The 12,256-nt window shown below is 51.1% G+C and overlaps 2 protein-coding genes across 4 annotated transcripts in view; one reads left to right on the plus strand and one right to left on the minus strand.

Annotated features, from left to right (window-relative positions):
• The first annotated feature begins 208 nt into the window (after positions 1-208).
• RAB5IF (RAB5 interacting factor) lies at positions 209-7,642 on the plus strand. Of its 3 annotated transcripts, none has more exons than XM_033186332.1 (4): positions 209-595; positions 1,963-2,066; positions 4,089-4,218; positions 7,080-7,642. In XM_033186332.1, exons 1-4 carry the CDS (start codon positions 482-484, stop codon positions 7,095-7,097), a joined length of 366 nt encoding a protein of 121 aa, XP_033042223.1. In that variant the 5' UTR covers positions 209-481; the 3' UTR covers positions 7,098-7,642. The 3 variants fall into 3 exon arrangements, with proteins under 3 accessions (XP_033042223.1, XP_033042222.1, XP_033042224.1); XM_033186331.1 differs by having other exon boundaries at positions 7,098-7,642; XM_033186333.1 differs by lacking the exon at positions 4,089-4,218 and having other exon boundaries at positions 7,098-7,642.
• A 615-nt stretch (positions 7,643-8,257) lies between these two features.
• The window catches only part of SLA2 (Src like adaptor 2), a 35,862-nt gene continuing 31,863 nt past the window's right edge, over positions 8,258-12,256 (minus strand). Inside the window, exons 6-8 of the mRNA XM_033186327.1 lie at positions 10,606-10,755; positions 9,700-9,832; positions 8,258-9,383 (exon numbers count right to left, since the gene is read on the minus strand). Of these exons, the coding sequence (XP_033042218.1) occupies positions 9,263-9,383; positions 9,700-9,832; positions 10,606-10,755 (404 nt within the window). The 3' untranslated portion in view covers positions 8,258-9,262. The remainder of the gene's footprint in view (positions 9,384-9,699; positions 9,833-10,605; positions 10,756-12,256) is intronic.

Here is a 12,256-nt window from a genome sequence, read left to right on the forward strand (position 1 = left end):
TCCTGCCCCACTCGCTGCTCGAGGGGCAGCTGTGGCCGACTGTGCGACGCTGACGTCCAGCCTCGGTTTTCCCCTACCTCCTCAGTCTCCACAGCGCCTCCTGGCGCCCATGTCACCGTTCTATCAAGATTGTCCCTTCCCTCACACCTTACCGCGAGCCTGGCAGAGGCTGACGTCATTTCCGCCACGAGTAGCGCGCTTGCGCCAAGGCGGTGGTTGCTCTTTCCTCGGACGGCTGCGCGGCTGCCGATTGGCTGCGTGAGCACGTCGGCGAGAGGTCGCACGACACTGTGCCGCCCCTCCCTTCGCGGCGCCTGCTCTGTAGAGCCAGCGGAGCCGGGTAGCTTGGCCAGGTGAGGGGAACCGCGGCGCGCCGCAGGACCGGACCGCTGAGCCTGCAGCCGACCCGCGACCCTAGACCCCGACTCCCTTTGGCTCAGCCCGCGCGCCCCAGGCCCGGCCCGGGCGGCGCGACGGGAGGATGAGCGGCGGGCGGCGGAAGGAGGAGCCGCCTCAGCCGCAGCTGGCCAACGGGGCCCTCAAAGTCTCCGTCTGGAGCAAGGTTCTGCGGAGCGACGCGGCCTGGGAGGACAAGGTACGGTGAAGCCCGAACAGGGCGCGGGCGCGAGGAGCCGGCTGGGACTCGGGGAACGGGAAGACTGGCCTGGGCCTGCCCTCGTCCCCGTTACGGCGCTATCGAGTAGGGCAGTGGGGCGGGTGGCCCAAGGGTGTCAGAACAAACTTGGCGGGCACTGGGCGGACAGCTGGGCTTGAAGCTCCCCGAAGGGTGGCCTAAGGCTGAAGCCCCCTAGTTATGCGGAACTGACGAGGAGCGGGGAGAGGCTTTGTCATCCGCGGGCAGGGCTTGTGCCTGAACGGGGAAAGGGAGCTGAATTCGATTCGGCCTCTGCCTTTTATGTGCAGTAGGGTTTTGAGTAAGTTACTTGTCTCTTTCGAATTAACTAGCACAAACTAACACTAACAGACTTCTACTGAGAATGCTTTCTACGTGCCAGGTGCTCTTCTTGCGGAATCTAAGTCAGAATAGCTCTGAAGTGGGGGTACTGTGGTGCGTTAAAGCCTTTTGCACATAGTGAGGCTCGCTAATCTTGAGCTGTTGTTGCCTGTTGAATGAAAAGGACCGAATACTTTGATAAGCATGAGTCAAGAGGGGAGACTGAGACCACTCACTGGGTGAGTGTGAGGTGTCAGGGTAGAGAAATGCCACCAAATACGTGCGAGAATTGGTTGGGACTTCAGGACGTTCTTACTCGTCCCATTCGGAGGATGCTTCGTAACTCTGCTCCATGATCGGGAAGGGGTAATCACAAACCTCTTGATTCCAGGTAGTTTGGAAAGAGTATTATATTTGCAGTCATTTCTTTGGTTTTCTGGGCTGCTGAAGTGGGATTTTCCTTCCTGAAGTTCCTGTAAGGGGGGATGGGAGGCACTTCCTGAAGGTGCCCTTGCTCTGCCCCCAGCCCTGCCCAACTCTTGCAAAACCTGCAGTCTCTAATCTGCTGTGTCATTTCTTTCTTTTCTTGTATAAGGACTGGTTTCTGGAATCCAGGGCAGATCAGAAACCTGAGTCGTCTTCTGTGTTCTTCCATGAAACTTAAATATGCTGGCACCTGACTCCAGCATTTTTGCTTCTAATCCATATGTGCGGCCAGTAGCACGATTACTATAACAATCATTTCATTACAGGTCATATTATATATGCAGCTCTAGAATTTTAATTTAGAGCATAGATTCTGGAAGTGATCGCTTAATGATGTCTGAATGTATCATTTCTACCACATTTTAGTGTAAGTAAGTGGTGAAGCAGGAAACACATACCGTTGCCTTTGGGGGAGACAAATTTCCTGGATGTGTTTAGCAGAAAGGTTTAATATTCCCCCCTCTGGCTGTACTGTGGCACCCACCCCCAGATAATTCTTGCATTTTCTGTCTTTTCTACAGGATGAATTTTTAGATGTGATCTACTGGTTCCGACAGATCATTGCTGTGGTCCTGGGTGTCATTTGGGGAGTTTTACCATTACGAGGTTTCTTGGGAATAGCAGGGTAAGTCTTGGGTATCTTACATTTTCATGGTATCATTTCTTTTTAAATAGAGGCTTTTTTTCCTGTTATAGGAAAGGCCATTGCTGCTCTGGAGCTGTGTGTGTGTGTGATGAATAGAGCAAAGCAGTGGCCCTACAATGGCACTCCTGGGTCTGGTGCACCACTCCTCAGGAGCATCTCAGGTCGGGCAGGTTACCTTCCTGCCTTCCTGAAGGCTGGGCCAGTCCATTCATTCATGGGTGTAAAGTGACCTCCTGCAAGAGGCTATCACATTACTTGTTGGTGGCATGCCCTCTAATTCTGCTGTGACCTTTGTTCCTGTGCAAGTTTGGGAAGTAGGAACTTATGTATTTGACGACCATTTCCCTTGTGCCTGGCACTATGCTTAATGTGCTAAACCTTGGCTTTGGCAGAAGTTATTTCAGGTCCCTTCATTTTGTTTTTTTGAGATAGGGCCCCACTTTATCGCCCAGGTGGGAGCACAGTGGCACCATCACGGCTGACTGCAGCCTTGACCTCCTGGTTTCAAATGATTTTCCTGCCTCAGCCACCTAAGTAACTGGAACTACTTAGGCGTGAGCCACAACACTTGGTTGATTTTTTAAAATTTTATAGAGACAAGGTTTCTCTACATTGCCCAGGCTGGTCTTGAACTCCTGGGCTCAAGTGATCCTCCTTCCTCGGCCTCTCAAAGTGTTGGGATTACAGGCATGAGTCAAAATGTCTGGCCTAGGTCCCTCTTTTTTTTTTTTTTTTGAGACGGAGTCTTGCTCTGGCGCCCAGGCAGGAGTGCACTGGCATGATCTCGGCTCACTGCAACTTCCACCTCTCAGGTTCAAGCGATTCTCCTGCCTCAGACTCCCAAGTAGCTGGGACTACAGGTGCCCGCCAACATGCCCGGCTTATTTTTTTGTATTTTTAGTAGAGACGGTTTCGCCATGTTGGCTGGGCTGGTCTTGAACTCCTGACCTCAGGTGATCCGCCTACCTTGGCCTCCCAAAGTGCTGGGATTACAGGCGTGAGCCACCGTGCCTAGCTCATTGCTGTTCCTAGCCCCGTAATTGATGGTGAGCTGAGAGCAGGAACAGTCATCTTCACATCTGCATCCCGTAGCAGTAACAGACAGTGGATATCCAGAAATGGTCTCCCATGGGGAGCTGTACGGGGGTATGCTGTTGCCTGCTCAACTAGGCTGTGAAGCAGCGGCTTCACGTGTGTTTCTCCCATAGCCTCCCCCTAGCTGGAGCTACCTGGAGGCCATGTCAGGTCCTATTTGGACAGCTCAGCAGCCATTCTTTTTTTTTTTTTTTTTTTTTTTGTTGAGACGGAGTCTCGCTCTGTCGCCCAGGCTGGAGTGCAGTGGCCGGATCTCAGCTCACTGCAAGCTCCGCCTCCCGGGTTGACGCCATTCTCTCGCCTCAGCCTCCCGAGTAGCTGGGACTACAGGCGCCCGCCATCTCGCCCGGCTAATTTTTTGTATTTTTTTAGTAGAGACGGGGTTTCACCGTGTTAGCCAGGATGGTCTCGATCTCCTGACCTCGTGATTCGCCCGTCTCGGCCTCCCAAAGTGCTGGGATTACAGGCTTGAGCCACCGCGCCCGGCCTCCTCAGCAGCCATTCTGTCTTACTTCAAGGGGCTTTTGAGAACTATATAATACACACACACACACTATATACTTGTATATGGAGTTTCGCTGTTGCCCAGGCTGGAGTGCAGTGGAATAATTTTGGCTCACTGCAACCTCTCTGCCTCTGGGTTCAAGCAGTTCTCCTGCCTCAGCCTCCTGAACAGCTGGGATTACAGGTGCCCACCACAATGCCCTGCTAGTTTTTGTATTTTTAGTAGAGACAGGGTTTCATCCTGTTGGCCAGGCTGTTCTCGAACTCCTGACCACAAGTGATCCACCTACCTCAGCCTCCCAAAGTGCTGGGATAACAGGCGTGAGCCACCATGCCTGGCCCCAAGTTCTGAGTCTTCTAATCTTACAGTTTATGTTTGGTACTTGTTCTCTCTTGCTCTAGATTCTGCCTGATCAATGCAGGAGTCCTGTACCTCTACTTCAGCAATTATCTACAGATTGATGAGGAAGAATATGGAGGCACGTGGGAGCTCACGAAAGAAGGGTTTATGACCTCTTTTGCCTTGTTCATGGTATGTGTAGCTGATAGTTTTACAACAGGTACTGTTCATTTCATGAGGTGTCACTTACAGGAGGGGACCCCACTGATTGAGTTACACTATGTGAACAGGGTGCTGTTTTTCTAAAGGCTTCTGAGGCTTAGGGCCATGGCCTGTGTTGAGCCACATCCCAGAAGATGTGGTCTGAAATACTGTACAGTCCCCTGTAATGTGTAAATCCAGGGCCCATCGTCAGCTTCTACATCTGATTCTCAACCCTGGCTACATATTAGAAACTAGGAGGGCCGAGCACGGTGGCTCAGGCCTGTAATCTCAGCATTTTGGGAGGCCAAGGCAGGCAAATTACCTGAGGTCAGGAGTTCAAAATCAGCCTGGCCAACATGGTGAAATCCCATCTCTACTAAAAATACAAAAAATTAAGCCGGGCGCGGTGGCTCAAGCCTGTAATCCCAGCACTTTGGGAGGCCGAGACGGGCGGATCACGAGGTCAGGAGATCGAGACCATCCTGGCGAACACGGTGAAACCCCGTCTCTACTAAAAAATACAAAAAACTAGCCGGGCGAGGTGGCGGCGCCTGTAGTCCCAGCTACTCGGGAGGCTGAGGCAGGAGAATGGCGTAAACCCGGGAGGCGGAGCTTGCAGTGAGCCGAGATCCAGCCACAGCACTCCAGCCTGGGTGGCAGAGCAAGACTCCGTCTCAAAAAAAAAAAAAAAAAAAAAAAAAAAAAAAAAAAAAAAATTAGTTGGGCGTGGTGGTGGGCACCTGTAATCCCAGCTACTTGGGAGGCCAAGGCATGAGAATCACTTGAACCTGGGAGGCAGAGGTTGCAGCAAGCTGAAATCACGCCATCGCATTCCAGCCTGGGCAACAAGAGGGAAACTCCACCTCCAAAAAGAAACTAGGAAATATTTTTCATAATAACTAAAAAGTACAAATAATCCAAATGACCATCACTTGATGAATGGATAGGATAATATATATCCATACAGTAGAATGTTATTTGGTCTTAAAAAGGAATGAAGTGGCCGGGCACGATGGCTCACACCTGTAATCCCAGCACTTTGGGAGGCTGAGGCAGGCGGATCACAAGGTCAGGAGATGGAGACCATCGTGGCTAACAAGGTGAAACCCTGTCTCTACTAAAAAAATTAGCCAGGCATGGTGGTGGGTGCCCGTAGTCCCAGCTCCTGGGGAGGCTGAGACAGGAGAATGGTGTGAATCCGGGAGGCGGAGCTTGCAGTGAGCCAAGAGAGACAGAGCCAAGGGAGACAGAGCAAGACTATCTCAAAAAAAAAAAAAAAAAAAGGAATGAAGTACCAATACATGCTGTATAGCATGGATGAACCTTGAAACATTATGCTAAGTGGAAGAATCCAGATACAAAAGACCACATATTGTGTGATTCTATATGCAAAATCTCCCAGTGAGCAAATCCATTGAGGCAAAAAGTATATTAGTGCTTGCCAGTGGCTGGGAGGAGGGGAGGGAGAGGAGCTGATAAAGGAAACAGGCTCTTTTTGGAGTAATGTTTTGAAATCAGTGGTGATGTTTGCACACCTGTGCCCATACAGAAAACTTCTGAACTGTATACTATTATTTTTTTTGACATAGGGTCTCACCCTTTCACCCAGGCTGGAGTGCAGTGGCACAATCTTGGCTTACTGCAGACTCCGCCTCCTGGGCTCAAGTGATCCTCCCACCTCAGTCTCCCCAGTAGTTGGGACTACATGCGTGAGCCACCATGCCTGGATAGTTTTTGTATTTTTAGTAGAAATGGGGTTTCATTATGTTGGCCAGGCTGGTCTCAAACTTCTGACCTCAAGTGATCCGCCTGCTTCCGCCTCCCAAAGTACTGGGATTACAGGTGTGAGCCACCATGCCCAGCCCGTTTTTTTTTGAGACAGAGTCTTGCTCTGTCGCCCAGGCTGGAGTATAGTGGCCGGATCTCAGCTAGCTGCAAGCTCCGCCTCCCAGGTTTACGCCATTCTCCTGCCTCAGCATCCCGAGTAGCTGGGACTACAGGTGCCCGCCACCTCGCCTGGCTAGTATTTTGTATTTTTTTAAATAGAGACGGGGTTTCACCGTGTTAGCCAGGATGGTCTTGATCTGACCTCGTGATCCACCCGTCTTGGCCTCCCAAAGTGCTGGGATTACAGGCTTGAGCCACCGCGCCCGGCCCATTTTTTTCAAAATTATACTCATGGCCTGGCATGGTAGCTCATGCCTGTAATTACAGCACTATAGGAGGCTGAGGCAGGCAGACTGCTTGAGTCCAGGAGTTTGAGACCAGCCTGGACAATATGGTGAAACCCATCTCTACAGGGGGGAAAAAACATTAGCCAGGACGGGTGGTGTGTACCTGTTGAGTCCCAGCAGGATTCAAAAAAAAAAAAAAAACCTTATGTGTCCAGACTCTAATCCAAACCAATAAAATCTTCTGAGTGGTATTGCTGGGGCATCTATATGTTTTTTAAAGAACCAGGAGATTACAATGGGTAGCCAAGGTCTGAGAATCCCTGCTTTGATATGCAGCTGACAAATTATGATGGTATTTTCATACTGGTAGTTGCAGCACCTGCTAGCAGGGTAGTATGCTTTACTTGAATCATTTCCACTTCTGTATCTCAATTCCCTGGGCCTGGGGTTGCCATTTGGTAGGGGAGGAGCTTATCAGGAGTTCCTTTGCAATTGCAGGTGGGCAGTCCTGGGCTCTGTTAGTAACAGTGTGATTTCAGTGAAATTTTAACTTAGACTCCCCAAGCCGATTGTGCAATGGATAGCCCCGGGAGAGTGCCCCGTGTTTACATTCTCATCTGGCATTTTTGTTTTGTGGGATCAGGTCCTGTATTAACCCAGGTGACCTATGAACAGTGCTTGTCTCCTCACTAGGTCATCTGGATCATCTTTTACACTGCCATTCATTATGACTGATGGTGTACAGCTCCCAGCTGCTCCCTATCCAGTCCAAAGGACCCTCTTGATTACAGCACAGGAACTTGATAGTTGGGGAACCCCAGCCCCTTGGAACTTGGAAGACCCATGTTTCCTGGACTGCGAATCAGTGTGTTGGGCATCAGTGTTTTCTGCAAGGGTTGTGACCTGAAACTTTTTAAAAACCACCCACCTTTGGAGAAGCATTTCTGAATTTATCCGTCACCAACCATTTCTTCTTGGATACCGTCAAGTAACAGCTGTTTGCCAAGTGGAGCTGTCATTCAATTTGATGCACCTCTGGATTCAGATGAAACATTAAATTGTCTTCCTCGATTCTCCATCAGGTGTACAGTTTTTAAACTATCAGTGGCATTTCAAGTCTTCTGAAACAGCATGACTGTATGTGTGTGGTCCATAGCACAGTACAGGCAGCATCTAATAACAGTTTCCATTGTAGAATGTTTTCAGATACTTGAATAAATCAAATCTTTAATTGAGAACCTGTTGATGATACCTGATAAAGCCTTTCCCACCCCACCTGTAGCTTGGGAACCCAGTAGGAACACTCGAGGTGGTACCTCCCACCCCATCCCTCTTTCTTCCTCTCCGTGCTCCTTTAGCAGATCCAGCAGACCTCTTTCTCTTTATGGGGGCAGCAGGGAAATCAAGGGCTGGATTTGGTGTAGGCTGTGGCCTCAGTCTTGGCATTGTGGAGAGAGGGCTTAGCACATTCTGATGCCCCTGCCCAGCACTGAGGTGCCTGGCCTCACTGCAGTGTGCTAGACTTAAGAGGTGTTATTTTGCCGGGCGCGGTGGCTCAAGCCTGTAATCCCAGCACTTTGGGAGGCCGAGACGGGCGGATCACGAGGTCAGAAGATCGAGACCATCCTGGCTAACACGGTGAAACCCCGTCTCTACTAAAATATACAAAAAATTAGCCGGGCGAGATGGCGGGCGCCTGTAGTCCCAGCTACTCGGGAGGCTGAGGCGAGAGAATGGCGTCAACCCGGGAGGCGGAGCTTGCAGTGAGCTGAGATCCGGCCACTGCACTCCAGCCTGGGCGACAGAGCGAGACTCCGTCTCAAAAAAAAAAAAAAAAAAAAAAAGAGGTGTATTTTGTATTTGGCCACAAGATGGCAAGGCCAGTGTGCTAGGGAATAGTAAGCCACAAAATGAAATAGAGATCTGAAAGCTAGGCTGGGTGCGGTCACTTACACCTGTAATCCCAGCACTTTGGGAGGCCAAGGCGGGTGGATCACCTGAGGTCAGGAGTTTGAAACCAGCCTGGACAACATGGTGAAACCCCATCTCTATTAAAAATACAAAAAAATCAGCCAGGCATAGTGGTGTGCACCTGTAATCCCAGCTACTCTGGAGGCTGAGGCAGGAGAATTGTTTGAATCCAGGAGATGGAGGTTGCAGTGAGCTGAGATCGTGCCATTGTACTCCAGCCTGGGCAACAGAGCAAGACTCCGTCTCAGAAAAAAAAGAGCTGGGGCTGTTGTCCTCAGTGGGGGACATTTTGAGGACTTAGACTGTCAGAAGTCTTTCTCTTTGCTCTGGAGGTCAAGTAGAGGCTGGAGCACCTACGATCTGCTACGATAAGACACCATCTCAGTTTTCCTTTCCCTTCTAGGCCACAGTCCTATCTTCTGAGGTATGGTGGTGGTCTCAACGAGACTTGTAAATTTCCTGAAAATGATTTTCTCACAGAAGCTAGGGGTTGTTTCTACCTTGTGGGTGGGGCCTGGTTAACGGGGGGATGTAGAACGGGGCTCAGCAGGCAGGGCATCCAGATGGTACTGGAAACAAACTCAAGAACTGACTAGGTCAGACCCCCAGGAGACTTACTCTCTTTTTGGAACCCTGGCCCTGGTCCCAACTTCTCTGCATTTGGACTAGAGGTCGCAGGTGGGATCATGGCACTGGGAGGAGGTAGGTGACTTCTTAGGGCCAAGAGAGGAAAGAGCAAGGGTATAGGTGGGACCCTGGATGCACCTCTGTGTCCCAGCCCTCCCTAACTGAGTGCACAGCCTTGCCTCTGGGGTGTTCAGGTGGCTGGGCTGAATTGGGGTTCTAGGTGTGCAGTCTTGGTTTCCCTTTCGGCCTCTCTTTTGGGCCTAGGCATCATCCAAAGAGACAGCCTCCTCATTCAGGCTGATGTAGGAGCTGAGGGACTCCCGGAGACCCTCACTGAGAAGAGACTCCTCCCCTGTGGCAACTTCAGAAAACAGGAGGGAGCTGTGGACAAAGGAAGAGAACTGGGTCAAGGAGCCTATTCCTTCTCCCTGCACTCACTACACACAAAAATGCACTGTTCTCAAAACCCCTCACTCCTGATGAGGACCTAATGGGGCTCCCCTGTTCCCTATCAGATCAGCTTCCCCAGCCCCACCTGCCGAGCCTGGGCTCTGCTCCAGGAGTTGAGTCGGTGTGCCCTGGCTTCAGCTGCCAGGTGTCCCTGAGTGTGACAGGTACATTCGGGTTGTGGTTCCCAGGAGTGAGTCCTTCTAACTCTTGGTCCTGCTTTCATGTTTCCAGGAGTCCCCGACTTTACCTGTCCAGCTCTTTCCAGTTGAGTGGTGTCCTCTGTACAGTCACAGGTAGGGGTATATCCTTGCTAGGGAGCGGGCCAGCCCTCTGCAGGACACAGGGTTCCTTGAGGAGGCAGCAGATGTCATCCGCCAGCTCTGAGGAAGAGACCTCCATCCCTGACATGGCCGACTCCACCCTACTTCTCCCCAACAGCCCTCATCCTGACAGCCCTCCACACTTGGCAGGAGGGGGCATGGTTACCAAAGAGTGACAGGACATGAGCCCCAAGCTGTTGGTTTCATGGAGACAGATGCAAAGGTCTTTCTGGGCTAACTTTTGGGAGACAATCACTGTATGATTTAGGGTGAGTTCATGGACCTCTTGAGCTCAAGTTTCTGGTTAGGAAATTGCTTTGGGAAGAAGAAAGCTAAGGAATGCTCAGTTTACTGCTGTCTACTCCCGCACGGAGTGACCTACAGAAAACCCCTGAGTTTTCACGAGAGTGCTCTTCCCTCTCTGCCCCCTGACGCTGTACCCAGTGACTGCATCTTCCAGTGTCCATTGAAGGACCGGCATCAGGAAGTACTAAGGAGAGTCAGGATTGAACCCCACAGAGCAGCAGCTCTGGATCCAGTTCCTGTGGAGAGAACTCTACCTGCTGCCAGGGGCTTTGAATCAGAACCAGAGTGGTAGGCAAGATACTGACCTGAGCCTACACAGGAGGTATGTGGCTTTTCTGCTAGGGCATGAGGTGAAGACAAGGCTCCCAGCCTGCATTTCTTGGCATGGGGACTGGTGTGAAAATAGGGGAGGCCTCTCTTCTGTCTGTCTGAATACTCCATAGCAGGTAAAATATCGGAGGACACCACTGCCTGCTCCTCCCCGCAGACTATCCCAGCCTACTCCTGGGGGCAGGGAAAGGCCATACCAGAGTAATGGTCCACCAGGGCCTGGAGTGAGGGGAAGGTGAGGCGCGGTGAGATGTACAGCCAGCCATTGTCAAGGCACTGGATCCTGTAGTGTCTGATTCGGTCCCAGGATGCAGGGCGGCTGAGGCGGACTGACAGGGAGTAAGAGCCTGAGGAGAAAGAGGTCTGGGGTGGCGCTGAGGCCCTGCTGGGACTCAGCCCCACCCAGGTTGGGAAACGATAGGCAACATGGCCATGGGGCCCCGGCAGAAGAGAAGTGTCTTGGGCAGAAGCAGGACAAAGACTTGCTCTCTCGGTCATCAATAACATGTTCATAATAGATGGGGGTCTTGTGAGGGTGAAATCAAATCACACACAGAGCCCTCAGTACAGGGTCTGGCACCGTGTGAATGAACATTCAGTGTTGGCTGTTCTTTTTTTTTTTTTTTTTTGAGACGGAATCTTGCTCTGTCGCCCGAGCTGGAGTGCAGTGGCCGGATCTCAGCTCACTGCAAGCTCCCTCTCCCGGGTTTATGCCATTCTCCTGCCTCAGCCTCTGGAGTAGCTGGGACTACAGGCGCCCGCCAACTCGCCCGGTTAGTTTTTTGTATTTTTTTTTAGTAGAGACGGGGTTTCACCGTGTTAACCAGGATGGTCTCGATTTCCTGACCTCGTGATCCACCCGTCTCAGCCTCCCAAAGTGCTGGGATTACAGGCTTGAGCCACCGCACCCGGCGTGTGTTGGCTGTTCTTACAAAGGCTCAGGTGGCAGATTATTAGGATGCAAAAACACTATCAAGATGCTGGCAAGGAAGTGGAGAAGTAGGACCTCCCACCCTGCTGGTGGAAGAGAAATTAGTACAAGCCATCTTGGAAATAGTTTGGCATTAGCTAGATGAGCTGAACATGCACGTACCTTACAACCCAGCAGTTCTACCCAGGCACATTACCTCAGAAGCACACAGGTAAGAATATGCACAGCAGCATTGTTTGTAAAAGTCAAAAACGGGCCAGGTGTGGTGGCTCACACCTGTAATCCCAGCACTTAGGGAGGCCGAGGCGGGCGGATCACAAGGTCAGGAGATTGAGACCATCCTGGCTAACACGATGAAACCCTGTCTCTATGAAAAGATACAAAAAATTTGCCGGGCGTGGTGGCGGGCACCTGTAGTCCCAGCTACTCTGGAGGCTGAGGCAGGAGAATGGCATGAACCCGGGAGGCGGAGCTTGCAGCGAGCCGAGATCACACCACTGCACTCCAGCCTGGGCGACAGAGGGAGACTCTGTCTCAAAACAAAAGTCAAAAACTGCAAACAACCCATTTGTGCTCAAGAGTAGAACTGTGGATTATAGAGTGTAGTACTATACAGCAGTTAAAATTAATAACTGCTACATATATAGGCATAAGGAAATCTTGGAAATAAGCAGAAAAACATTACAGAGCATACATTCAGCCTGATTCTATTTAAAGTTCAAAGACAGCCGGGCGCGGTGGCTCAAGCCTGTAATCCCAGCACTTTGGGAGGCCGAGACGGGCGGATCACGAGGTCAGGAGATCGAGACCATCCTGGCTAACACGGTGAAACCCCGTCTCTACTAAAAATACAAAAAAAACTAGCCGGGTGAGGTGGCGGGCGCCTGTAGTCCCAGCTACTCGGGAGGCTGAGGCAA

This window comes from Trachypithecus francoisi, unplaced genomic scaffold, assembly GCF_009764315.1.
Source record: "Trachypithecus francoisi isolate TF-2019V2 unplaced genomic scaffold, Tfra_2.0 Lachesis_group21, whole genome shotgun sequence".
Taxonomy (NCBI): Eukaryota; Metazoa; Chordata; class Mammalia; order Primates; family Cercopithecidae; genus Trachypithecus; species Trachypithecus francoisi.

Excerpts from the sequence above, each read along its gene's own strand:
- RAB5IF (XM_033186333.1), top strand. The coding sequence starts at position 482 with ATGAGCGGCGGGCGGCGGAAGGAGGAGCCGCCTCAGCCGCAGCTGGCC. Across the intron at positions 596-1,962 it reads ACGCGGCCTGGGAGGACAAG|GATGAATTTTTAGATGTGAT; the intron begins GTACGGTGAAGC and ends TCTTTTCTACAG. Across the intron at positions 2,067-7,097 it reads GGTTTCTTGGGAATAGCAGG|GTCATCTGGATCATCTTTTA; the intron begins GTAAGTCTTGGG and ends TCTCCTCACTAG.